Here is a 27,923-nt window from a genome sequence, read left to right as displayed (position 1 = left end):
ACAGCGAAACTTCTAAAGTCAAACGCCCCTGAGGTCGTACATTTGGAATGTGTTTCCAGACTTCGCATATCGAGTGAGATCTCAGCTCAGTAAATATCAAAGCATTACCTTTGCGCCTATTTTGCTTTTGATTAATTTTTGTGTCTTTTGAATAGGCCCAAAAAATACTTTTTCATGTTAGGAATTGAGAAGAATAAGAGAAGAACAATATATGTTAACGTTTCAGATTGTTCAAACTGCCTTACCATGTGTCATTGTACTGGGTGAAGAAGTGTAAGTTTTGCTTGAAGTGAACAATGGTTTACACATTAAAAAAATAACAATAATAATGGAGATGATTATTTATACAGTATTTTCTTTATTTTAAATGGGCAAAAATGTCCCAATACAAACAAAGCAGTTACCAAGCCTATCAAACTGACTAGTGTTTAACCTTAAAGGTAGTGTTTGCCGTTTTGAAAAAAAAAAAAAAAAGGCATATGCATCCTTGTCTGGACCCATTTTATCTCTCTAACTTAATTGTAATTATTATTTTCAAACTTGTCACAAAGGCGCGACGGTGGAATGTTGTCAGTCAGTTGCTCAAGCGAACCGCAGATATGGAACAATCACTGGATTGTACGACCAAAACAAAGCATTAAGTGATTTTTTTTAGCTTGTGTATCACAGCAATTGTTTGAGGTATTTTTGATTTAACATGTTCTATGTGAACTTTTCAAGTTAAATGTTTGTCATCATGACAACTAGAAATTTGATTTCAGTTGTCCTTTTAATCTCTGTTCTCTGCACACTAAATGTTGCCTGCATCGCTAAAAACCTGGGGTATCAGATACTTTTGAAGATCAACAAAAACACTAACTAAACTGCGTTTTTTTTTTTTTTTTTCCAATCCATGGATGTAGCAATTTCTTCAGTCAATTCTAATTTATACTGTACTAGTAGTAGAGTGATTCCAGAGAAATCTATACTGGCTGTTACTAAAAAATTTATACTTGTCTATAAATGTATTCAATCCAATCTTATACATTTTTCCAAGGTTTTATGTGTGGTAATAGATATGGGTCTGTAATAAAAAAAAAAAAAAATCTTTCTTATTACCTTTTTTGAAGAGTGCAGCCACTTTGGCATTTTCATACTTTCTGGTAAAATTCTTGAGATAAATAATAATAATAATTAGTAAATAATTAAATAGCCCTACTCACAGGTACACACACAGACTCTCGTCAAGGAGTCCTTTGAACATTTATGGGAGTATTTAACAAAAGCTAAAAAGAAAGAGATGGACAGCTCTCTCATTCAACTCAATGATAAAAATACATACCACTAGAGTCCGAGAACGGCCGCAATGGGACTTTGGGTAAAATTATATTATATTATATTTTTGGTTTAATCAAAAATCTAACCAGGAACATTTCGTGTCTGGTAATAAACCATCATGAATAAGTCATGCTAGCAATGTAGTTGCTGTGAGCAAGGGATGTTTCTTTGGGCAGAGAATGAAGTGCAAGCAGGGAATGAAGTGAGGATACATTCAAACCTTGCTAGCAATTCAGAAATTGCACTCTGGCATTAAACCTTGCACCATATTGTGCAAAAGTCATATCTTGCTTGCACAGCAGTAATAATGACATTACACTCAAGCAGGAGGAAAAAAAATAATTGTAATAATTTTCTTTTGAATTTGAAAATAAATTTACAGCAATCAACACATTTTCAAATTGTGTCAATGTTTGTAATTTTAGTTTTGCCAATGCCAAATTAGATGATGACTGCAGGCTTGTGATAATAGTTCAATATCAATATGTATCGCGACAGACACTTGATCAATCGAGAAAATGCATTCAGTAAAATGTTGGATTAAAAAAAAAAAACACTAATTATTAAAAAAAATGTGTATTGCGTATTGATATCACCTGAAAAAAATGACTTTTATCAGGATATATTTATCAGTCACATTGTCCAGCCATATTTGGCACAGTAGTGTATATGAATCACAAAACAAATGCACAGAATCCCTCTCTAGGTATTCATGGTGGGGAGGGTGGGGTGATCCAAGCAGAAGAGCGAGTGACGTATAAGAGATGATGCGCTGACCGACCCAAACGACACCAGCTAAGGCCAGAGTGTGATGCACTGCTCTATATTTATTCTCAGGTCTGCTAAATGAGGTCACTCAGGTGGTCCTGCTGAATACATTCCCTATCTCGATCATGAATCATCTGCTGCTTATTATTCCTGTCCAGCCCAAGGGGCTCGCTTCCATACAGCGCAGTCGGCTGTCTGTGTGGGTACTTGTGTGTGGTGTATACATCTACTTTTGTGAGCCTGTGTGTGCGGCATCTGCCCAAAGCACAGAATGAGAGGATAGAGACAGCCCATGTGACAGACAGAGAACAGGTTGTTTAATGAGAAAGTGGATGAGGGGTGACATTCATTGGCTACCTTTCACACAGTGCTCCCCTTTTCCCTCCCATCAGCACCACTAACGCTCTGCACAGCATTCAGACTTACACTTGGGCAAGCTGAGCAGGCACCTCATAGTCACAGCAACCGCCCATTATAATGTCGATATTTGCGAGGGGGACTGGGAAAAAAAACAACACAATCTGATAACCCACACTTAGCATAAAAGCAAAACATTGGCCATTTCGGGCAAAGCAGGCAGCACTCAGGAGTGTGGATTGTGCATTAAACACTGCATCACAACAGAAATGGCCACTTCTCATACCTGCCATATTTCCATCTCATTTTTATTTACGCTCACAAAGCATAAGAGGAGCGGGGGAGGGGGGGGAAAAGAGGCTATTTGCACAAATATTTCACTCATGAATGAGCACAGAGAGGGTTAGATTGGGTTTATGGGCATGATTCCAGAGATAACCCTCTTCTCTGCAGCCCTGACATGCATACAAGCATGTATACACACAGGCACACATACACACACACACACACACACACACACACACGCACACACACACACACACATGCTCGCACGTACACGCACGATTGCACGCATACACACATGACATGTTGAGTGGAATAGCAGACTGGAATATAAAGAATGTGGATGTTTGCACTTTGAACCCTTTCTAATCCTGAGTATTAGGCCAGGGCCAAATCCTGATTACGCCTGAATGAAATGGAGCTAAATAGATGTCCCAGACTATCAGACCTTCATTTCTTTGTCCTAGAAATAGAAATGGAGATATGCAATCAACCTAGAGCGTCTTGCTCGCCGTTTCTTCTAGGATAGCATTCGAGACAGGTTTTGCTGCAGCGCGAGAAGAATACATTTGACTTTTCATATCAGCGCTGATGAATTAGGAATGCGCAGCCGGATTTGTACTTCATTATGGTGTTTCTTTTCCATAATGAATCCTGGCAGTAGGTTGGAAAAAAAACATACTGCAGACTAGGACATAGAAGCACAACTGTTGCTTGCAAACTACAGCCTGAAGGGGCACACCTTTTCTGGGGTCACCTGATTAGACTCTTGTGCTCATGCTTATGAACACACAAATTAAAGTGCATAAACTCGCAGTCCCACACGGAAAAACGTTCACTTAAAATAGCTACCAAAAATGTACAGAAGACATTAAAAGCAAGTATAATGTACCCATGCATGCATGCACACGCACAAATCCACACACCCAGACAAACACCGCAGGCTGGCTGCTTGTGTAGCCAGAAGATCAGGAGGGACTTAAGAGCTCCTCCGGCACCGAAATTACAGGGTACCTCTAAATCCTCCCAGCAGAGAGCACTATGGGCTTGCGCGGGGTGGGTGGAGGTGCTGTGGAAGGGTGAGGGAGGGAGGGGGGGCGGGAGGAAGGGGTGTGTGGTGATGGGGGTGTTGGCAGAGGAGATAGATTGAAAGAGGAGCGCTGGGTGAGAATCATCAGCAGAAGAGAGGAAGCTGGTGATTCCTTTTTTTAAGCACACCAGAGTGTGCAAGTCAGGGAGGAGTGAGACTTGATCTGTCTGAAGTGCGCTTGTGTGATTGCATGTATGCGCGTGCACAAGGCGGAGGAGGGCTCGCCATGTGCGTGCATGCATATGGCGGTGAGGGAAATTTGAAAGGAGGTGATGAAGTGAGGAGGTGAGCTTAGTTTGGAGCGAAAACCAAGTGGGAGGTGATCTCTCTGTCTGTGAGGCAGAGGGAGCATACGTGCGCGTGTGGGTGTACGTGCGCAAGTGTGCGTGCACGCGTGCAAAACAAATGTCTGCCAACTTGATTCTTTCACACTAACCAATTTTCTTACTCTCCTCTCTGGGTTGTGTTTGCTCGTCGCTATATTTGGTTGTGATTGCGTTCTGCATCGGTATGTTAGGGCGTGTGCGCATGCTTGGACAGGCCTCTTCATGATGCGTGGCGACACCTTTGAGTATATGCCCATCTTCTTTTTCTTGGTAATGGTTTGGTCTTGTAGCTAAGGACTTTCAGTGCCAGTCTTATCAAGTTGGTTCTTCAGGATTGCCCATAAAAGCTTTTTAACCTCTGCGGAGGGCCTGTCAGCACCTCCCAACGTGTCTGAGAGAGTGTGTGTGTGTGTGTGTGTGTGTGTGTGCGTGCGTGCGTGCGTGCGTGTGTGTGTGTGTGTGTGTGTGTGCGTGTGTGCGTGTGTGTGTGTGTGTGTGTGTGTGTGTGTGTTGCGCTGGTCTGAATAGAGGAATCAGCCAGCAGACAGAGAGACTCTGCATCATTTAGCTGCGGGTGTCTTTGTGTCACCTTGTGCTGAATCCAGCAGGGAAGAGCTTTAACACCACTGCACTCTCCACTCTCCATTTCCCAACTCAGCATGCTGCAAAACCCCCTTGCTCTCATTCATTGCACAAAGCATCCGTGACACAAACACCTGAAGACAGCATTGTCCTGCAAGCGCCAGGAAATATCGCATCGGAAGTTTCCATATGCACGGATATGAGGAAATAAAATATGTGCATGCGACGCAGGTCGCCTGTCAGATCAGTCGGAGATAAAGGATGCTGAATAACAAGACGACCACAGGGAGCGGAATAAGTCATCTCTGTCTCAAACAGGAGCAGACTGAGCCCACTCCAACATGACAGATGTGGACCCACTCATCTTGGAGCACATCGCATCCTCCAGCTTCCCCCTGTACGTCTGCCACCTCTACACATACACGCGCACGCAACTATGCACGGAATGAGACCTGCTCAAAATGTGCATGCATGCCTCGGAGCGGATACCCATATAATCTGACAGGAATGCGCCAAGGGGAGTGAGGATAGTGGAATTTTGATGATGGTCGATTGGCACAATAAAATAGAAAGTCCCGCAGGAGGCTGTGTAGATTCATTAATGCTTGTGCATAATATTAATGTAAGAGCATGACAGCTGCTGAAATGTTCACTCATAATATCATCATCACCCTGAATGTGATATGTAAGCCCATCATGGCCGTGTTGCACGGAACATTTCACAATTCACCTTTACTAGCTATTTCAGCAATAATATAATCTATTGGCAGGAGCCTACGCAAGCCTCCCTAATGACAGAGTAGATAATTGTCCCTAATGGCACTTTTCAGTCCGACTGAGCTCCAGCTTCCGAAAACCTCAGCATTTTTATCCACATGATGTGCAGCCTAAAACAGGGCTTTGAGGCTTGCAGTAATATTTTGATTCATGTGTGCTAATGTGTTTTCTATGTACTTTCCAGGTTTCAAATGCAGATCTGCACCTGCAAAAATGACTGACAACACTGATATGCCAGGTCAATACAAAAGCTGCCAAAATGCAATGAATACTGCTTGCCCATCTTGACCAATGCTTTGTTGCTGGATTAAAGTTAAGCATCACGGCTAGTTGCACTAGCAGTACCGTATTTTCCGGACTATAAGTCGCTCCGGAGTATAAGTCGCACCAGCCATAAAATGCCCCAAAAAGTGAAAAAAACATATATAAGTCGCTCCGGAGTATAAGTCGCACTTTGGGGGGCAATTTATTCGACAAAATCCCACACCAAAAACAGTCATGAACGAGCAACAACAGGCTAAACAATAGCAACAACAGGCTAAACGATAGGTATGCTAACGTGACAAATACAAACAAAGAGCTGAGAACGGGCCTGACGTAACATATAGAGTGATTAAGGACAACTATTACATGAATAACATGTTTATAAAACCATCGGTGTCACTCCAATTCATTAAATAGCAACAACAGGCTAAACGATAGGTATGCTAACGTGACAAACACAAACAAAGAGCTGAGAATGGGCCAAATAATAATAAATAATAATAATAAATATAAGGAGCAAAAATAGAGCAAGTGTACATACAGCAGACAGTGGACTTGGATATGGTGCTTTAAAGTGTTAATTGCTTTATTTGATGTTTTCTCTATTTTTTATGTTTTGAATATGTTCAAGATAAAGATATAAAAGCATGTGAAGTGATCAACTATACTAAAAATAACATGGGAAGTGGTCAACTATACTTGTAAGTAAGTGGACTTAATGCTCAAGTAAAAATTTGTGAAATAAAACATATATTCCTGAGTATAAGTCGCCCCCCCACCCAAACTATGAAAAAAAGCGCGACTTATAGTCCGGAAATTACGGTATAAAAAATGGACACTACGTAAATGAACAGCTAAAACGACATTATTTATTATACAAAGTGTGCCTGCTCCAGAAAAAAAAAAACATTTAAGATGGTTGTGCAAAGGGTAGGCCAGTTGGAACATAGTGGTACGCAAATGTCTGACAGTAATGCGCACTGCCAGCCAGAAAAGATGCTGTATGATATATTAGTGAGTCATGTCAGGAATGAGGAGTATCATCCAAAGGTAATGTCTTTGGCATAGTTGTTAATTTGAAATCAGAATCACGCTGCCCCCAAATTGCCTAGAAAATCGGGACCCCCTCAGTATATATCATAGCATCAGTAACCTCTGATCGGGATTCTTTTTTTTTTTTATGCTTGCTATTAACATGGCCATCATTTTGTTTTTCTCTAAATGGTTCAGCCCTGGTGGAATCCTGGTGGCCCTTGAATACATAAAACACGCAGGTGAACAAACATACCCTGAGTGCAGCACACAACCCACACAAGCACTAGAAGACAAAAATACAGCCAGTGCACGTACTTGCCTGTAAACTCCCTTCTCAGATGGTGACATGGCTTAACTAATGGCACTGGAAATGTTGCGTGTTCAGAGAAATGAGCAGAGGAAAAACTGGGTCAGGGGGAGAGATGTCATCCTACACCCCCCCCCCCCCCCCCCCACACACACACACACACACACACACTCAAAAGCAAAATGTTAATATTGTTCATATGAGTTTTGCTGGTAATTGTTTATCTTGATCTCAACTAGTATATGCACAAGGCTTGTTTATTGAGCGTGTCTAGCCAATAGTAAATACACAATGCTTTATCCTGTGTGTGTATGTGTGTGTGTGTGTGTGTGTGGGGGGGGGGGGTCGTGGGAGGGATAGGGTTAGTGACCCAGTAATCATATGTATATGTATGTCCAATGTATTCTTTACAACAGAAAGCAGTAGGGGAAGTGTTATTCTTTCAACAGTTCAATTGACACCACTGGCTTGTCATCAGCACTGGCGCATTACTGAAAATTTTGATAAGCCCTCCCACCATTGCTTCAAACAAAATGGCGAACACGGTTAAATTGAGCATATAATTATATTTTCATTCTCTATTAAGCATAAAAACACACATGTGTGGAGAAAATTGATGACCAAAGGAAAGTACCACAGAGGGAAAACTGAAAGAGTCTTGTAATGAAATGAAATAACTCGTAGCGGCTGCAGTAAATATTTCCAAAACAATCAAAACAGAAAGCCTTGACACAGCAAATTCAGCATGGGGATTATTAAAGACAAAGACAATGCAGTCTCTTGACACTTCCATGTCACATACTCTTTAGCTGGAGCACTTTTGTATGTCAAAGGAACATTTTGGTCGTCAAGTGCTGCTTTTCAAGTGAGCATATGCCCTCCTTTTATTACAAAGCTGCTACAGTGAAGTGAAGTGCTCCATTTTACATGGTGATATTAGCACACCTAGTAAAATAAATCCAAAGTGACCCTTCGCCATGTATTAGGAGTTCTCAATTTCACTCAAGAATGATTTTTCCTCCTTAGATTCTCTCACTTTAAGACGACAAAAGCATGCCAGCTCGGGTCTGAAGAAGAATAAAAGAGGAGGAAAACTGAGTCATGGATTTTAAACATTCAGAGACCTGAGATGCTTTAGACCGAGTATTCGGAGAGGAATCATTGATTTATATGGCGATACAGATGTTTATCGTCTTTTTTAGCGCGCAGATCAGTGAGAGGAGGATGAGATGACAAGCTGCAGGCGACAGGCTCTTATTGCGGCATGAATAAATCCAGGCCTTCATCTTTTACGATGCCTTCTCGTCGAATGGAAACCCCTTCTTTTCCTTATGACAACCTTTCATTACAGGCGCTTATGGCAGGAGGCTGACACCTCTACTGCATGCAATTGTGGTATGTGAGCTATGAAAAGCTATTGGGGGTGGAAATGTTGATTTCATTAAAGAATGTGTCCCCTGTCTACTTTTGAATTCCTCATTAGCGCATTCTTTTCCTGGAACGTGTCATTGTACGTGTTAATTTCATCACCTCGTTTGTTTTGTTTTTAGAGCACCTGTTTGAATAAAGGCTAATAAATAAATCAAAAAGACAAAGGATAAAAAGCTATATTTTTTTATTAAAAAACTCGTCTTAAAAGCTTTAATTGTTGTTTTCTGCTAGAACAAAACACCACATTTGTGAGCCATGCTCTATTGTCTGGTTATGTAATCAACAGATACATGCAGACAAAGGGTCTCCTGGTGAGCTTGTTCCCAGCAGGAGGCTAACTGAAGTTTTGCGCTTTGGGCCTCATTTGCACTGATAATCACATGAGGTGAACGCTGGTTCACTCAGTAAATCCCACCCGATGATAAAACTGATCCTCTTCATCTTTTGTCCGGTCTTAGTTGTCTTTCAAATAAAAGGTGGGTTAGGACTCTGGACTCCAAAAATAAGTCACCCTCCTCCATTGGAAAGGTCCACGAGCCACAAATCAGCCAATTGTGCTGATAAAAGGAGCAGTGGGATGGATCGGAATGTGATGGGAGATAGTAGTGGCATGTCAAAGGCCACAAGGCTCCAAAAATCTATCGTGCCAAAGAGCTCATCTGTGAGCAATACCCCAGCAGTAAGACACCCGCCACCCCCCACTCCTGAATGAAAAAATAAAGAGCCAAGGAGCTGGAACACATTAACAAAGAGACAAAGACAAAATATCCACACTCGCCACAAGCGCTTATGTGTGTAAAAAAATGCAGTTGTGTGTGCATTTATGCAAATGTGCTGGGATTTCAGTATGTGTGTGTGTGTGTGCGTGTGCGTGTGTGTGTGCGTGTGTATGACTCATGTGCATGCACTGCTCCAAGACTGTGTCTGTTCATGCATCGAGGAGAAGGGTGCTTCATCGTCACTGACCTTTTCAGGCTGAATTATGACAAGCGGGTCGGGCCGTCCTCGCCGCAATAACACACGTCAAGGATGGCACAGAAATAAGTAAACAACAACACACTGCGGGCCATCACACATTGAGGATGCAAAACAGACCCAGGGAGGTACAAAAATATTGGGCTACCTGACCAAAAATAAGAAGTGGAAATGAAAGAAAATAGGAGTGAAAGAAATCATTATTTCATAGATGTTTTGCGACATCAAATCATACTTTTCGATAACCTGTTATTAATTCATATGTGGCTTGTGGAACTGAAAAAAAAGTAGAAAGCATAATAAAACTGTGAGAAAATCTATACTTTTTCTCTTCTTGGCAGCATGTTTCCAGTTTCCTTGCTCCGAGGTATTGGAATGTGCCTGACAATATGGAAGCTTACAATTGTCCAAAATGTCTGACGAATTCTGATTCAGGGAGAAATAAGATAAAAAAAAAAGATAAGGTCAAATTCTTGATTGATTCGCATGAATGCTTGGCTGTCCGCTTTCTTTAAAGGGACAGTGTGTAGAATTTAGTGATTTTTCAATGTTCAATAATTAAAAGAAAATATTATTAGTTTTAGTAGTATGCCAAAAATAGAATTTGTAACATCAACGTACATATATTTAGTTGATCAATTCTTAGTGTCTTGGGTTTTTTCTGTGCTAGAGGAGATTTTCTCTTTCACCATTGTGGCCAAATGCTCATTCAAAGGGTCTCTTTAATTATATAAGGTGCACCTAATCCTGCGCTGGATGACAAGAGATAATTGCTACTCTGACTTGGTGCTTTAAGAATAAAATCCAATGGAATCAACTAGAAGTGACAGCACTTGGAAGATTCCAAGTATTGTAAGGAAGAGAAAATAAAAGCCCAAGAGGAAAAAAAAAACATGGTGTGTATGGTGGTGGTGGTGGGGCTTACAATTGTCCCCATCACCGAGCATGTGCATTCAATGCCGTACCTAAAGCCAAGGGGACAGCTACCTGCTAGCATACACAAAGTGAACACAATTGAACACAATTCAGAGGGTCTCTAATACCCACACAAGCTCTTATCCAAATGTAGTGATGTCATTTGTGATGTTGTGCCCACAGCTGACTAACTTCAGTGAAGCTCTATAACAGGGGTGTCCAAACCCTTACAAAGAAGGCCACATGCAGAAACAAATAGGAGTGGGAGGGCCACTTACTCGGTATATAGCCTTAACTTTAGTGTATTAAAGTTGAAAAAAAATCAATTAAAAGTTGTCAAATATTTTATATTGTTGAATATAATTAAAGGCAACACTGCATCCATCACTGCTTTCCATGAATGGATCTTTATTGATTTATTCATAAAAAGCTTCGGTAGCTCATTCTCAGAACAGCAGCAACAGATTTCTGACTGATGACTGAACTGGACTTAATAACAGAAGTGTATATAATTTTAGTAAATGATTCTGGTCAGCATCAGCTGCGCTGGGTATGTAAATCGGGCTATCTAGCTACAGTGATAATCCGATGGCAATCGTGCCAAAAAATCAACGAACAATCTACAGTGGTACCTCTACTTACGAATACTTACGAACTTTTCGAGATCGGGTACTGTGGAATATATATTTTACTCACTTTAATTGGGAGCGGCACCGACGTTTTTGAAGTCCTGCATCATTTCCGGGCACATTATTTCACCGACTTTAACGAGGCAGTTTTGTATGAGGTCTCTGTCTGAAAAAGGCTTGCCATTTCTTGCAATGAGTTGGGCAACCACGAAGCTGGCCATTGTAGCCTTTTCTTTGGAGAAATATTCACTCTACCAATGTGTCTAAAACTATCTTCACTCACGTTCAAACTTCGGTTTCTTTGGTTCTGCCACGTTGAGTATCTTGGGTACGGTAAATTTCTTCTTTGTCTACTTTTGTCCTCATTGGTCGAGCAGTTGCTTTGACAACAGAGGTTGTTAAACAGTAGATTCCCCTGGTGTTAAAATTAAAAAAATACAATACACTCAGGCAAAAGCTGAAGTGTGGGCCATATTCTATTCTATTTATAGAATGTATTGCAGGCCAACTAAAACTGGCCAATTAAAAAAAATATATCAATTGCGGCCCGCGGGCCGTAGTTTGAACACCCCTGCTCTATAAGGTCATTCTGTGACACGGAGACGGAAAGAAAAATATTCTTCTTTCCTTTGTTTAGTAGTTGTCAAAAGTCCAATCAGACGATTTGAGAAAATGCTGATTACATCCTAATACACACCAAGCCTGTAGCTGGTGCGCAAACACACACTGATTACGTCCTCCCTGGTGCTCCTCTCACCTCATCCCCGGTATCGGTTACACGATAAAGCCATGCTGATCGAGGATCAGCGTTTTCGGCGCAGGGCGGTTAAAGAGTTTGGGAGCTTAACCTCGCTTCCAATACAGGAGGGAGCGACGGCTTCTCGGGGGCCCTGGAGCCCCTGAGCCTCCCAATACAAATAAACAGCTACAACACAAAAATGTCTGGCAGATTCGAAACAATTTCCTGAAGGATCTGTCAGTGCGCGGCAGAAGAGGAGAGGTAGGGAGGATCTAAAGAGTGAAAGGCTGGAGAGAGTTGAGCAAGATTATGTTGCAGGAAAAAAAGAAAAGGAAAACAATGAGGGAACAAAATCGGACTAGCGGGTTTGGATTAGAATCAAATCATGCCATCAGAGGCTGAATTATATAGCGCATACTTATTTGATGACACTATTTTCAGTATCCATCCATCAACGTGAACAAACTGTGGTCACCAGCATTCACACCCAAAATCGGAGTGAAAATATCCTGTCGTGGTTTGAATGCCTATCAACACATACGCACAGCAGTTGCTAGTCAAGGTAGGCAGGAGGTTTGCTGTTTTCTTTTCCGGATTTCTATTTGCATGTGAGTGTGAGGTTATGAGTTTATAGCGATTTGAATTTGCTGATGTGGCTTTGAGGATATTTATTCCTGTGTTTGCACGCACACGTTTGTCTCCTCCTGTTGCTGCGTTTGTGCGCCTGTGGTCAGGCTGGAATGGAACATGGACATTTTGCCACTGAGCTGAATTCAGAGAAACAGGCTCAGCCCTGGCCCGCACAACAGTATTTATATTCCCTATTTATCCGTCGGAGAACCACAGCAATCTCTATCACCGCCTTGTGATTCATGTTTGTTTGCTTTGCTCAGAGCAGATTCAATTTCATCACTGAGACTCTTTCCTCTTGCTTCCCTCCCCAAAAAAATTGGCTTTCTGCAGTAATATTCACACCACCGCTCATTTGCGGCAACGGCGAGCAGGCAGCGGTTTTCCTCAGAAAAGGATAAGGCATTAAAACTAATAACGTCCATAATTATAAATCCATATTTCTCCGATGAGATTGAGAAAACAAGCTCAGGTTCCAGCTCCGGGAGGAGGACTTCTTGGCAGGAGCCGTGAGGGTGCAACAGAGCGGCTGTTGGAAAACAAAGTCATTTCAGAACGCGCCTTGGAAAACAGAAACCGCTGATTTTTCTTTTTTTTTTTTTGGGGGGGGGGGGGGGGGGGGCATCTGACAGAGGGCTATGATTTTAGCTTAGCCATTGGCCCCTGAAAAAAAAGAATATGTGTTGTTGGCAAAGCACAGAGCAAACAACCTCAGACATATGAACTGGAAGAGGAAACATCCATTTGCATGTGTTAAAAAGAGCATAAGCTGCCATTGTTTCATCATGCTTATATGTTCTTATTCAGGAACAAACCGCAGTTTTTCACCATAAGGCCAATGATGCTCTTCTCTAACATTTACTCTTTGCAATCACTTCCCCAAACATTAATCATTCCAGCTGTCTTAAAATGTCTCCTCTTCTTTTTGCCTCAAGCTATTTTGAGGTTTTAAATGCACCAGGATGGGTTTGACGTTGCAGATGGAAATAAAAGAAACAAGGAAGCTTACTTTCAACTTTTGAGAAGAGCTAACGGAGAAAAGGAACACTGTGTGAGAGGTTGGCAAATGAGGTGGAGAAGAAATACAAAACAAAAAATGAATGGGAGTGTTGTTGTCTGTGTGCTTTTGTGCTGTAAGGAGATCCAAGCTATCAGTTAGAGAGAGTGACTCAAACACAATCTTAGCAAGGCTCACAAACACATTTAGAGATCTTACAGGCTGAATAATGACGGTTGGGATGATGAGAGAAGTTTGGGGGGGTCGGGGGGGGGGGGGGGGGGGGTAGACAGCGAGGCGTGGGGTAAAGTATTCTAATAAGGTAAGTGTGGAGCTCGGCTGAGTGTGTTAGGAGTCGTACGAAGGCGACTAATTGAGATGAATACATGAATATATCATCGAGGATGGAAGGCTTTAGTCGTAACCAATGACAACCATTCACTTGTCTGGCCACGTAAGCAGGCCTGCCTGTCTCTGCAACAAAGTCTTCATGGCCGCCCCCCCTCGACATCCCCCCGACATACCCCACTCTAAACAAACTCCTCTGTAATAAACGAAAGGCAATAATGCGGTGCCTGCTAACCCCCTCAGAATGAAATATCCAAAGGAGAAGTACCAGAGGCAGCCTGGATAGATTTGCAAAGCAAGCAGAAAGTCACATATTACGCTGCTGCTCCATAAACACTAAAACGGGGGGGTTAAATCTCCTTATCCCGGGCCGTGCTGCTCCACCGGGGCTAACCTCGCTGTTAGCGGGGTTTACTTTGAAAAGGAAATCTGTTAAGTATTACCGATTAGCAACTTAAAACGCTAATCGGTAACATCAGTGACAGCTCGAGTCAATGAGCAACTTGGATTTTCTTCAGGTGATGTTTGCATTGAAGGCTAACTGAGCATTTACACTCCAAACACAAACTGGTATGCTGGCTATAAAACTGCATTCAAACACTGTTATGGGAGGTGTAGCTTTTCATTTTTCATCCATTTACGATGCTTGTCAAAAATAAGAACATCTAATCACGCTGCTCGCTCTGTAAGTGATTTGAAATGTCTACAGTCTGATAAATGTGCAACAATAGAGTCTGTCCTTTGTTCTACATTGATAAAAAGCATGCATGAGGCTCAAACATTCAGACAAAAAGAAAATCTGCAGCAGTCTCTTTCCTGTAATTCAAATCTTTGCGTGATTTTATCGAGGGAGGTTACCAGATGTTAAAAACCCATTTAATTGCAAGTTGGAAAATGTGCGAGTCATTTGCATCTCTATAATCTGACATTCAAAATGCCTTTGTCTTTTCAAGAGCGCAGCTGACAAATGCATGTCACTTGAATAGGGGGCTGTGATTTGATTATGGTAATTTCCTGATAACTCCAAAAGATGACATCTAACATTCTTTTTAGAAACACTGTGCAGAATCTCAATCGAGGCCTGATGTAGTTTATATCAAACCAAATGCGAGTGAGCATGATCTGGACATACTACGTTTACTTCCAGGCAAATGTAGGGGAAGGGGAACGATCTGATGAAACCCTGACCAGGGATTTCATACTTGACCTTCAACTCAGCCCAAAAACAAGATGGTTTGTAAAATAACATTTATTTGTAGTGTTTGCAGAAGCCAATGGCGCGGCAAGGGAAGGAACAGCAACTTTGAATGTGTAGGTTGTTAATCATAAATAAAACCCACGCTAAGAAAAAAATACCCTGTCAGGTGTGAGCACGACAGAAATCATTTTACAGTGTCAAATAACAGCTGTCAAATGTCGGCTTGTGTCTAAAGATGGCTTGAGCAACCATGCGTGGGTTATAGGAAGAAGAAAAGGTGATTCTAAATATTTACGTGACAGGTTTTTTGTGGACACACATTAGCTCTCCCTTGCTGCTCGTAGTTGAGATAGTTTCCCGGGATTTAGCGTCAAACTCACTGAGTGACAGGAGCACAAACATCTCCGCCGTTTGCTGCAAATCATTACGAGGACGCGAGTCTTCCGAAGGTGAGGGAGCATGTGCCCCGCTGCGGCAGTTTTCCGCTCTGGAAGTCTGAGTCCACGACGGCACACTGAGATGGGGAGTGACAGATGTCAGGAAGGATCAAGCTTACCCTGCCAGCTACACAAGGAATGAAGGGAAAGGACTAGAGGGGTGTATGAGAACTGGCTGCTTCTGTTTATTGCCTTACGGCCTCAGCCTTAGAGAACACAGTCATAGTCAGCACTTATGCGACTATTTCAGCAAGAGAACTCTATCAAAGAGTAAAAATGAACAAACTTACCCTGCATCGAGGCTCGAAATATACAGATAAATGTCGTGTGTTATTTTTTTTCTAGGCTAATTCCGGTACCTGAAACAAGGCTTTTAACAAACTACAAAAATGTGACAATATAATGAATAAATGGGTTTTCTTTTTAATCAACAGTTTTTATTTCTTAAATTTGCATTGTGTATAGCAGCAAATTATTTTCTTGTTGCCTATACAAGCAAAGCTAAATGTATTTTTATTTATTTTTTTTATTTTGACAACATGACAACAATTCAAAATGAAAACCCAGGACTCTATTTTAAAAACAAACAAATAACATGAGCAAGTGAGTGACTGTTTTGTTATTTTATGTTCTATGTTCTCAACAGTCCTTTGTTACAGCTGAATATTATTAATAATTTATACTATATTAATATATTGTACTTTCAAGCTTACGTACAGCCTGGTCTACTGTAATTTATCTCCAGTTCCAGTTTTGCTTAGCGAGTGGATTTGCTCTCCAGAGGGCAAACATATATTAGTTTCCCTGCTATTTTGCTGTTCAAAGTTAGATGTTCTCCACTTAAACGCACTTCCAGCCAAACGTCTGAGAAAAGTGAACTGGACCAGCCAAGCACTTAATTCCACTCTAGTCGTGTCAGTTTTAGATTAGCTTAGAAATTAACAAGGCTTCCCCTTTCATCAGAACGATGTTTGTCAGAAATGTATCTTGGACCGTCACCACAAAGGCAACTCCAAATGTTTATCTGCAGCAATAGCTGACCGGCCTAACCCCTTTCCCTGGCCTAATTTATTTAGTTTAAAAGCCTTGAGTCTGAAGTCACTTCTCTGCAATCCACAACCTTTAAACTCAACACAGCTATTTTCCACACAAACATCTCATTCCAAATCCCATGTTTAGACAACACAATGAAATGCAGCCAGTTTGTTTGGTTATTTGTGTGCGTTCGTGTGTGTGTGTGCGTGCATGTGTGTGTGTGTGTGCGTGCGTGCGTGCATGTGTGCGTTCATGTGTGCGTGTGTGTGTGTGTGTGAGTACTGATGGATGGCTCAGGCTGCTGGAGCTGGTCTGGAGTTTGAGTTTAGATCAGAGCAGGGTTGTCATTACTGACCCCTGCTGTGTCTCTGTGACCCTTTATATGCACACACACACACATGCTTGCCTGGGATGCACGGAACCAAGTGGCGGACATCCCCTGCAGTGACACAAGGCCAACAGAGAGCCACATAAACAGGCACCATTTGTTGCTTACTTTACCCCACACCTTTTGTTGCTTGTTCAGCCTCAGTCATGAAGCATAAAGTGGAGGGGGCAGTGAAGTAGATCAAGGAAAAGACCCATAGGGTCAAAGTGCAGATGGACCTTTAAAATGAGCTCTCGCATTGCATCTCTCCCCCATGTTTGACAATAAATCAGGCCAGATAAGCTCACTCTGTTGATTTAGATTTGCTTCCTATTGCCGAGTGGGTGGACTACATTCCCACTTGTGACATTTACAAGGCAAGCCTTTGTACGCAAACATACAGTGGACTCTACAGCACAGAAAAGCCGCAGATATGTGCTCACCTATCACTGACTGTCTCTTGGGGGTTTAAATGCACACTGCATGTGGCTGGCATGGTCATTATATTGTATGTACAGCATACATGATAGATGAAGTGAGCCACGGTGTAATGCACAGGCCGCAGAGTAAGAAATCAAGCCAGCTCGTCCTGTTGCAAAGGACAACAGCATTAACATACAGCAAAGACAAATACAACATCTGATTGCTGCTGACACGGGAAACTTACAGTATATGAGGCTAATAATGATGCACCATCACTTGGATGGAACCTGCGCGTCTGCCGAAACACTGCAGGCAAGTACTCTGAGTTGCTCCCATCAATACACTCTTACACAGCAAAGACATTAGAGAGCTTCAGTAAAGTTGTTATTGTCAAGTCTACAAACACAAATTGTTTCTTCAAATCCTCCTCCTGTCTGAAAGCTCTACTATTCCCTTGTGGGGTAAAATGCCCATTCTTCTATTTTTGAAGCTATTTATTTGTTAACAATCATAGTCATTGTTTAAGTTTAATTATTGATATCAAATCAAAAAACACCAATCGGTGTCTCTCCTATCATTAGTAAAACAATTGAAAATTTGCTTAGCATAAAACTCACAGTGGAACATCCTACTACAGACCACTTCCAAGTTTTGTTACGTCCTATTCCATTTTGTAATGTTTTATAGCATTCACTTCGTTTTGCTACGACAGATCAAGTTTCTCTTTCACCCCGTGACTGCTTTGTCAAAGTTTTTGACGGTTAAAAATCTGGCAAGGCATCAACGGGGATTACAGCCTGTCAACATTTCCCATCCTGTCCCCCAACATTGTCTCAAACCCAGCCCCTCTTGTTCACCATGCTTGAAAGGTAGCTGCTGGGATCATAAAGTAAATGTAGCATTAAAACAGCAACAAACGGTAGGAGCAGAGACATTAATACCATAAGGGTTCCCTAAAGTCATTTGGGTATTCTAAAAATAAAATGAAAGCATTTTTTTTCCACCGGCCCACATAATATGTACCTGGCCACTGTAGTCCTTTAAAAGCATCACCATGCCTCATTTAAACTCTGCCTTTGAGTTCACAAATATCAATGGAACTTCCTCAGAAAAAAAAGGGAGAGAAATGCGGTATTTACTAAAATAGTGTGGATGAATTTTTATTTCAGGGGGTGCTAACATACTCTAAGAGACAAGCAGTGTAGAAACGTCACACTCTTTTATGCACCAGATTATTCTGTAAATTAGTTTTACTGGTCGTTCAAACATGAGGCCATTTGTCGATGTCAGATTACATCTACATCCAATCAAAATGTTCACCTGTGTTTATTTATAAGACTGTGAAAGGTAAGTAGGCCATAGATGAACATTCCCACGTCTATTTCTCTACGAAATTGCAAGTATGAGGGCTGCACTATGGACAAAAATGTATATTGCAATAACAAGAAATATCCCAACATAATATTTTTTTCTTAAAGTTACATGAAATTTATGGCATTTTGGGAGGAATCATTTCTCTGTTTATTTATAAAATACATTTTATCTAGACCATAAAATAAAATAAAAGATTAAGAAACACAAATATACAGTGGCCAAATAAATACCACTGAAAATATTTGGTACTTCAACCACTTTCCAAGGAATGCAGTTAAGTGCAAAAAATGGAAATAAATACTTTAAGTAACATCCACCCATGCTTAGCATGTATTCACTAATAAATGAAGTGTTTCAGAGGTTGCGTTTTAGGAACACAATATTGTCACCTTGTTCTGAAGTCCTAGATGAACATCAAAATGTAAAAGGAGTACGTGGATAAGCGCCAAGGAAAAATACAGTTTCCCGGAAAAATAATGTTGACAAGCGGATAGATGCCACGTTGGTTCTATAAATGATGTGAATGAGAAAAGAAATCCCTATCGGCGCAAGTATAATACTTAGCGGAGGAAAAGAAATAATAGCATTCCATTCCCTCAGTAGCAACAAGGAAACTCTAACAAGAGATGGACTACAGATGGAAATTATCTGGTATCGCTTTATGTGTTTCGATAATATTCATATATTATTATTGTCATTCATATATACAAACTCGTTCATACACAATAAATATCATTGTATATGTAAATAATATGCTGTTATATGGTACAATATCCGTTATGATAAATAGTGTTATATGTCACAACTTTAGTGCGCGTACAAAACTATTTTTAAATTGATTTGACTATTTTCTAACATACACAGTGGCCACTATTTTAGGACCACCAGCACAATTTAAATACCCGTTATGATGAATAGTGTTATATGTCACAACTTTAGCGCGTGTACAAAAATATTTTTAAATGTATTTACTATTTTCTAACATACACAGTAGCCACTATTTTCGGACCACCAGCACAATCTAAAAAAAAAAGCTGTATAATAGCTCTGTTTCATATGAGATGAGACCATAAATCAAATCATACTATCTTGTGGGTTTCTATCAGCGTGATACAATGATATTATATTTTACCAAGCAACAATTCTCTCTATCTATATTTTAGGTCTGGTATTAATTTGAATTTTATTGATTTTTAAAATACTGATAATAATTCCTTATGAGGACGTTCAACTTGCTGTGTATTTGTGTTGCACTCAACACAAATAATAAGATCACACACTTTGCAGACATGCAAGGAGAGCTCTCAAAAAGTTCTGCCCTTATTGTAAGATGCAGGGGCGTATACAATAGTTGCTCAAAGGCACTTCAACAATGGCCTTATTTATGAGAAGTCATTAAAGACTTCTTGAACCTTAAATGCTGAGTTTCATGACGTTTATAGTAAAACATTGTGTAGGATTTCATTGCTTTTCTTACGGGTGGGTTATAATGTAAACAGTAGTAAAATGCTGGCGCTGGCTGTGGTGGAATGCATGTTTTCTTTATGTGCTTTATAAGCAGTGCGATATTTCTACCTTCAAACCCACAAGTACCTCAGCATATTTTAAGTAAAAGCATGATGAATGGGATTTTTTTAACTGATCTAGAAATGCCCATAATATACAAAACATTAAATCAACTAAGAATCCACTTCCACTTTGACCTTAAACAACTACCAAGTACAAGACTTTGGGCTGTTGCCACGGTGATGCCGCAGTCACCATTAAAGGACAGTTAAACTAAGGAGCCCCCTGTCACACATGTCAACGCTCAACAGAGTGTGTAGCAGAGTGTATTACTTGTTCCGTCAAGCTTCTCTGCTTAAGTGAATGTTAAACCACGACAGCAATACATCGTCTTTCGTAGAAAACTTACACGTGATGTAGTAGTTGACGTTCCTCTTGAATTCCAGGCCCATGTAGTTGGGGCTGAACTCCTGGAATTTGATGGTAAACTTGATGTCCTTCTCTGGCTTATTGCAGGTGACCAAGACATTAGGATCAAGGACCGTGCTGCAGCTCTCCGCCTGCTCTCTCTTGACCAAGTACAGCTTGTAGTATTCATATTCTCGGCCTTGGTCCGCTCTGGGACAGATGATATCCAGCTTGTCCCCAATGTCTGGGTAGATAATCAGGCCTTTGCCAGCAACGAATCTGTGAGGCAAAAAAAGGACACACTGTAAGTAAGAGATCATAAAAGATGTCCAGAGAAGCAGCCACATAATTTCAAAACAGTTTATATAGTCCAAATACCTCAGGCTTTAATGTTTTTAAAGTCTTTGAGCATTGGCTTTTAGGTAGAGCCGTTAATTTGGGCCCGCAAACACATGACAAGTTACAGCTTGACCATGTTCAGGCACACAAATCCTCAGAGGTTCCTTCTCATACACAGGTTGGAAATAAAGCACACAGAAGGAAGGAAGGAAACAAGCGGGCTACACACACAAAATGGCAGCCATGAAAAGGATTAGAGGGAGAGTGGCACAAAATATACTGTAAACATAATTGACATAATAGGCCGGTTTGAACATGATATCTATTTGACAACAGTGGTCCCAGTATGAGGTTGCAAACAGAGTGCGGGGTCAGGCTTCCTGGTTCATCTTCCCACTGACTGATCATCTGCTAGGGGATTAAGATAATCCATTTGGCCTTACTGTACCGCTCCACCTCGCTTGCTTTTGCCAACTCAATCAGATCAGCTTCTATTCTCTTTTATTCACAAAAGCTTGTGAGCAGGAGACGAGTATGTGCGTGAGTGTGTGTGACAAGTGGGGGCAGGGCTACACCGTGGAATTGTAGTGTGTTTGGGCAGTCGTGTGTGTGTGTGTTTATACAGGTCAGCATGTGAGCGAGTGCGTGCGTGCGTGCGTGTGTGTACAAAGGTGTGTGTGTATGCTTGTCCATGTGTTTGCTTGTGTGTGTGTGCGTGTGATTTTTTTTTCAGCAAAACGGGCTGAGGTTGCGATCTGATGTGAAGGGGTGGGGAGATTGTGGGGGGGTCAGACTGGGCTGAATCATTGTTCTGGACTTGTTTGAGGCTTAAAATGTCAACATGGTTCAGATCTGCTGTCCCAGTTAGCCAAGCATTAACCCAGACAGCCGGACTGACCACGGGTGTGTGTGCGTGTGTGTATCTGTGTGTTATGGTCGCAGACAGTGAGCACAGCAGCGAGCCTATCAGTAAGATCTGCCCATGCCGGCGGATTTAGCAGGATTTAACTGTGTGCAATGCATTTGCTGTTATTTCTGATCCCTCACATTTTAACAAGACATCAGGGGCCGGGGCACTGTCTCTAATCTCCCACCTTATCTGCATCCCGTATTTCATCATGGCCCACTAAATAACTGACACTTCAGATGGGCTGGGTAGAGTACTTTGAATACGAGTAAGACAGAAGAACATGTGAGTGCTATATGATGGGGATACGGCAGAAGGTCAGCCATGGCACAAAGCAATCATTTCAAAAGTCTCATTTCCGTTGAATAACTCTCCATGACAATGAACATGATCGGATTAAGGCCTTTCACCATTCATGGGCATCCTTCTTAGAGAGACATTACTGAATAAATGCCTTCAATCACATGAAAGGAGGAATGTGAAATGGAATTGACCAAATCGGCCCGCGCAGGTGCTTCTAACGTTGCATTTTTGTTCTTTTTTGGTCATGATATGAGGGCCAAAATTTGAAAAAGGGTGCATCGCCTTTGTTCATGGCTCACGAGGGTGAGGTGAGGGGGTTGCGCTAATTCAAGGGCCTACAAGAGTGAGAACGCAGAGAATCCTTTGGCCAATGTCTTTTAACGATTTTCTGCATTTCAGCAGCAACAGCCAGCCTTCATGTGTGTGCGTGCGTGCGTGTATACGCACACACCATACCCAGGTTCACGTAAGTGAGTCTATGAAGACCTGGACACAATCAGTCCCTAATTGGATCTACAAGATGCATCAGTGAGGCATAAACATGTTTCCATGGCAACATTGGGCTTTGTGCTGACCATCCCATCTACTCCCCAGTCCCCACCTTCCCTCTAGTCCTCACGCTCTCTCCCTCTCTTTTATTTCTCTCCACAATCCCATCGTCTCTTGCTTTATCCTTTCACCCATTCACCTTCTCCACATTTCTCTGGCTGTGTCCCCTCCACTTGTCCTTTCTGTACAGACAAAACATATAGCAGACAAACAAGTGTGAAACCGGAGGGGAGAAAAGAAAGACTTTCATAGTTAGCAGACCTTGAATTGTCTCACTCAACAAGTAGGTCCTTTCTAGTCCTTTGAGCAGATATTGCTTTTGTAAGTGTTCTCGTTCAAAAGACCACCAATCCCAGATCTCGATTGTCAATTTAACATACCACTTGTTTCAGTATCAAAGGCAGCAACAACCATTAAGATGAATAATTAAGATTTCCCAAATCCCAACGACTTAATATCCCGCAAGGATTTAATCACAAGCTGGCCCCTGTCATTGATTCAATTTTCCGAGCATGTCTTGTAGTCGGCGGTTAGATTGCTATCCCGCTTCTGTTTCCCAGTCTTTGTCAACTGTCTGCTGTAATGAGGCTCTGGCTGCGGCGGAGGTCTGGAAGCACCATCGCAGATGGGAAAGAAGCAACATAAAAGAAATAGGGCAGCAATTAGCGTTTAGCCCAGTTTAAAAGCCCTCCACTTGGCAAGCTCGATGCCAACTCGCGTCCAGGATGTGAAACTAAACTGGTGGGGCTGCGACTTTGTCGCCCGTTTGTCTCTCGGCTGGCTTAATCAGCAGCAATCCATTGCTACAAACAGCCACGCAATGGAGAGGAGGGGATGTGGGACTGAAGATTATTGTACTTTAGAGGGGGTCAAAAGGGAGAGCGGTTTGAAAAGGGAGGTTGAATTGCATCTTTCATTCATGATGTCGAGAGACTTTGTAAGAGATGTTGATGAAAGGACATTTGGTGCAGAGAGGAACAGCCGTGCAGATAAACTAAAGTTCATGGGGGGGCAAATCCTTCAATGTGAGACAGGCCTTATCCCCTAATGTCAAATTAGGTGGATCTTCCCCCACCAAACAAAATAGAAAGAATTATTTTCATAACCCAAAGAGGTTGGTTTTGTTTCATCTGGATGGCTTCAATGTGAGCTCAATCCTGTAAAGAGCTTATAAAAACACCGCAGAACAGAGAACAGAAAACAACCAAGCGGAGGAAAAGAGCCGACCCCTGCCTCCAAACGCCCCCAAAAAACAATTTTTTTTTTTTTTACATTCCACTGGTGAATATGAGCACATGATCTCACATATGCTTCAGCCTCCCACTTTCCCATACACACACATGGATGTAAGAGTGTACAAAAGCACTGTGGGGTGCATCCTGGACCTTCCCAGCCACCCCTATTCATTCGCCCTGCCCTCGCCGACTTTTATATAAAACACCGCCTACGTCGAGGCCCACTCAGAACCCCTCACAGAGCCTCAAAGCGGCCCTCATCCCCCCCCCCCCCCCCTCGCCTCCGTCCAGTCAACTCAGGCCGGTGCCCCGAGTGCCACGCTGGCAGGCAGCCTTTACTGCTTGAATGGATGGACCCGAAAACACAGGAACTGGGGGAGGAAGAGCCAGAGACACTCCATATCGACAAAACAACATCTAATTGATTTGTTCCTCCTGAGCAGCAGCAGGAATATGTCACACATATAGATAGAAATCAATTCTCCACAACACATCCAGCGGGTTATCAGTCAACAGCTCAGATGCAGGTACAGCAAAGAAAAGAAAAAAAAAAGCCTCTCACGCTCTCCAACATGGCTTCGGGATTGCCGGATGACCTTTGAAATGAACATGAGAGTGTGAAAACCAACCCACATACACAAATGCAGTCCACATCACAAAATACTTCATTCTCCTCCCTATCAGTGTGCTAATTATCACACCAGGAAAAGTCTTGCTAGCCAATTACCATTTCTTTCACATTATACACACAATCAGTGTGGCTTCTGACTCTCGCCCTGCACATTATCACTAAAGACCCCTCACATAGGGTGACCGTGTCAATCAATAGTCCATAGATTCCGAGGACGTACTTCCTTAATGGCAGATCATGAAATGTTACCGTCATCCGGTCTATAGGCCTGCATAGACCAATTCGATGTCGGGAAGCGTGCGAGCGTCGCATTGCGCCGTCTGATTAATGTATCGAGCAACGTCGCCGGGAAGCGATTGTGGGGCGTTTCAGTTGTGTCTTGCAGTATAGAACTTGAGTGTTGAGTAATATGTACAAAATGAAAGCCAGATTAAATGACGATTAAATGACACTGTAACGGCCAGGGCCTTTTTTTCATCATGAGGTACACAAGGTTCAGCCTGTCCTCCTTCAAAATCAATGTGAAATAATTATCTGTCAGACTGTTATGAGCTCCACCAGAGATAGAGTGATGCTCACACAATAGAAACATTCAAGCAGTGGCGTGTGAACCGTCTCACTTCATGTGTGGTTAAGATCCACCGAGAGTTGTTGACTGGTGTGATCATTTCATATTACGGAGAAAGACATGCGTGGTAAAGCTGTCACTGCCGGGTTGCTTGAGTGGATCCTTCAAAGTCCTGAGAGCTGCCAGTCTCAAAGGTGTGTCTCTCTCTAGCACTTACCGTCTTAAGAAAGCATGCTGCTCATCAAGCTTGTGAGCACAAAGAGCTGATATACTACATAGTTGGATTGTGACAGACTGGCACGGAGGCAGATGATCCCATCGACTACACGCACACACATTCGCATGTATAAACACGCGGCCTGCAGCGTACACATGTAGATTTCCTCACATTAAACACAGTAAACAAGTCACCTCCACGGGAGTGCACAAGGAGGCGGCACAGACAAGCATCCTCAAATTAAAGAAAACAAAACCCATCTGGCTCAGGAGTTGTTTAGCGTAGTAAGAACGACTGGATCCCTATTCAAGACCCCACTCTGCAGCGGAATTGGATCACCTATGAGCTATACAAAACTGCATTATGGGTAGGATGTGACCACAGAGATGGAAAAGCAAAAATGAATTGAAGAAGAAGCCCAATCACCCTGCAGAGGGATTCTTTTGTACGTGTGAAGGCAGACACCCTCCTTCTTTTTCTCACGTATGCACACACACACTCTTGAGTTAGTCAACAGGCTGGCACACAGAGAAAAACACATTCTGTGTGGCTCATAACAGTCGCACATAGAGAAGCTTTAACGTGCACACACATACACACAGAGACACTTCTCATGTTCACCAAACAAGCTCAGTACATGCTCGCTCTCGATCACTGTCACACGGGGGGCTAACACGGTGCCGTAATGAGCTAACAAGATGACACCCAGATGGCCTTGCCACGAGGAGGAAACAAGTGGACCGGCTTGTACACCAACAGGCTGAAGAGGACTGCTGAGCGAGACGAGTGTCAGGAGTCATTACGGAGTCCAAGGAGCATAATCTGTTTCTTCTCATGGCCTCTGCGGTTTTCCTCGCAGTCGGGCCCAGCCCTCTCTAAGAGCAGGCCAGTTAAACACGGGCTGTGTGCGGTCATGATTGAACGTCATCGTCACGATCGATGACAGCGAGAAGAGGCCCAGACGCTCGCTCGCTGTGTCTCCACTTAGCATCCATCGGCCCTATGAGCAGAGGGGACCTCTGACCTCCAATACTTCCAAGAAACAATTGTGCAGTCATGCAGATAAAACATGTAGCTGATTTTTTACCTGTCTTCATTACGAACAAAAAGTAAAGATTCTAGGCTTGGAAAACGCCAAAGTACATTGGAAAGAAAAACTTGAACATTGTCATGTATTATGTAACCGCACATTTTCAAACATGCTGTTACCAATTTCTGAACATAAATAAATGGGCCATCAGATTTAGTCTTTCTTGGGGGCCAGATGTTTATTTTGGCTTGTCCTATTTAGTTTATGATGAATGTTTGCATAATGCAGCATTGCCTTTTCGGACCCCAAAAATGAATAACAGTGGAGGGGTTTGATTTATATTTCTTTGGCCAAAGTATGATATGTAAAGTTGAAGCCATTACAGTGTGGCGGCATGGTGGATGAGTGGGTGGCACATTTGCCTCACTTTTGTGGGGGGTTTCTCTGGGTAACATTCAAGATTGTCCTTTGGATTGAATGTTAGAGTGGATGATTTCTTGATATGAAGTGGCATACAACTGCTTTCTTATATGGTCTCTATTTTTTTCGTAGCTTTTTGCTTATTGCGTCTGAGACAGGAACATATCTCGTGTATCTCCTCAAGTTTAGCCTCATTCCTCTGTGACACACATAAGGCTTGGTCATCACACATTTTCTGTCTCACGCACACATACATGCAGCCAGCTGCCTTCCATCCCCGAGGAGCAGCCACAGATGGGCTCTGCTTGCTCCATAAAGATCTCTCCACAGGCCCAGTCTACAGTGGCTGCCAAAACCCGCCTGGCGAGAACCCACTGAATGTGTGACTGTGTTTGGAGATATATGTGTGCCTGAACATGTCTGAGCAGCTCTGTGTTAGCCTGCCCGACACACATGTCGGATGTGGGGGGGAGAGAGAGAAAGAGAGAGACAGAGACAGAGAGACAGAGAGACAGATCTTTTGGAGAAGGTTTTCTTGACAGTCACACAGAGACAGACCCCTAAGGACCAAGAGCCGCAGAGCCCAAGTCAAGAGCTGGACGTGCATGTGAGGTTGTAATCAGCACTGAGCAGAGGACGAGGGAAGCGAGCAGGAAGACCTCCCAGACGAACAATAGCATCTCGCTCTCCAAAAAGATTGAATTTCACTCGCACTTGAGGGAAGAAACTGGGGGGGAAGAATCATAACCATTATCAAAGCCAAGCAGACAGCATAGGCTGTTAACCAGCAGCCATTTTCTTCTCCGTATCGCCATTATAAGCAAACCATCTCTCAGCAACCAGCCATTTAATGATGCAACCTAATCAGCAAATCACTGTACTAATAAAAGCACACACGCTCATGTACAGACGCACACACGGCTTTGCCCTGGCAACTTTAATTGTTTTTGGCTTCAATAGAGCCAGTCACGGTTAAATTCAATTTTTGACAATTGCCCTGCTATCTCAGCATGGCTCATTTAAACACATGGGATCACACTTTTAGACTGAATAATGAGGCACAGTTCGGGGCGATTGGGAGAAAAGCTGCATTTTGAAGTTAATGTTCCCAAATTCTGCTTGGAATGTGTCAGTTCTCTCAGTGCCATACTGTACACCTTGCACAGGATGTGTGTACAGGGGAGGTGCTATCCATTTACTTTGACTT

At 42.3% G+C, this 27,923-nt stretch overlaps 1 protein-coding gene across 1 annotated transcript in view; it reads right to left on the bottom strand.

Moving 5' to 3' along the window:
• efnb1 (ephrin-B1) overlaps positions 1–27,923 on the bottom strand; it is a 63,010-nt gene that overhangs the window by 18,012 nt on the left and 17,075 nt on the right. The window contains exon 2 of the mRNA XM_049744887.2: positions 20,519–20,796. Within this exon, the coding sequence (XP_049600844.1) occupies positions 20,519–20,796 (278 nt within the window). The remainder of the gene's footprint in view (positions 1–20,518; positions 20,797–27,923) is intronic.

The sequence above is a fragment of the Syngnathus scovelli genome, chromosome 1, assembly GCF_024217435.2.
Source record: "Syngnathus scovelli strain Florida chromosome 1, RoL_Ssco_1.2, whole genome shotgun sequence".
NCBI classification, from domain to species: domain Eukaryota; kingdom Metazoa; phylum Chordata; class Actinopteri; order Syngnathiformes; family Syngnathidae; genus Syngnathus; species Syngnathus scovelli.
Note: the sequence above shows the minus strand (reverse complement) of the source record. Positions and strands in the feature narration are given on the sequence as shown.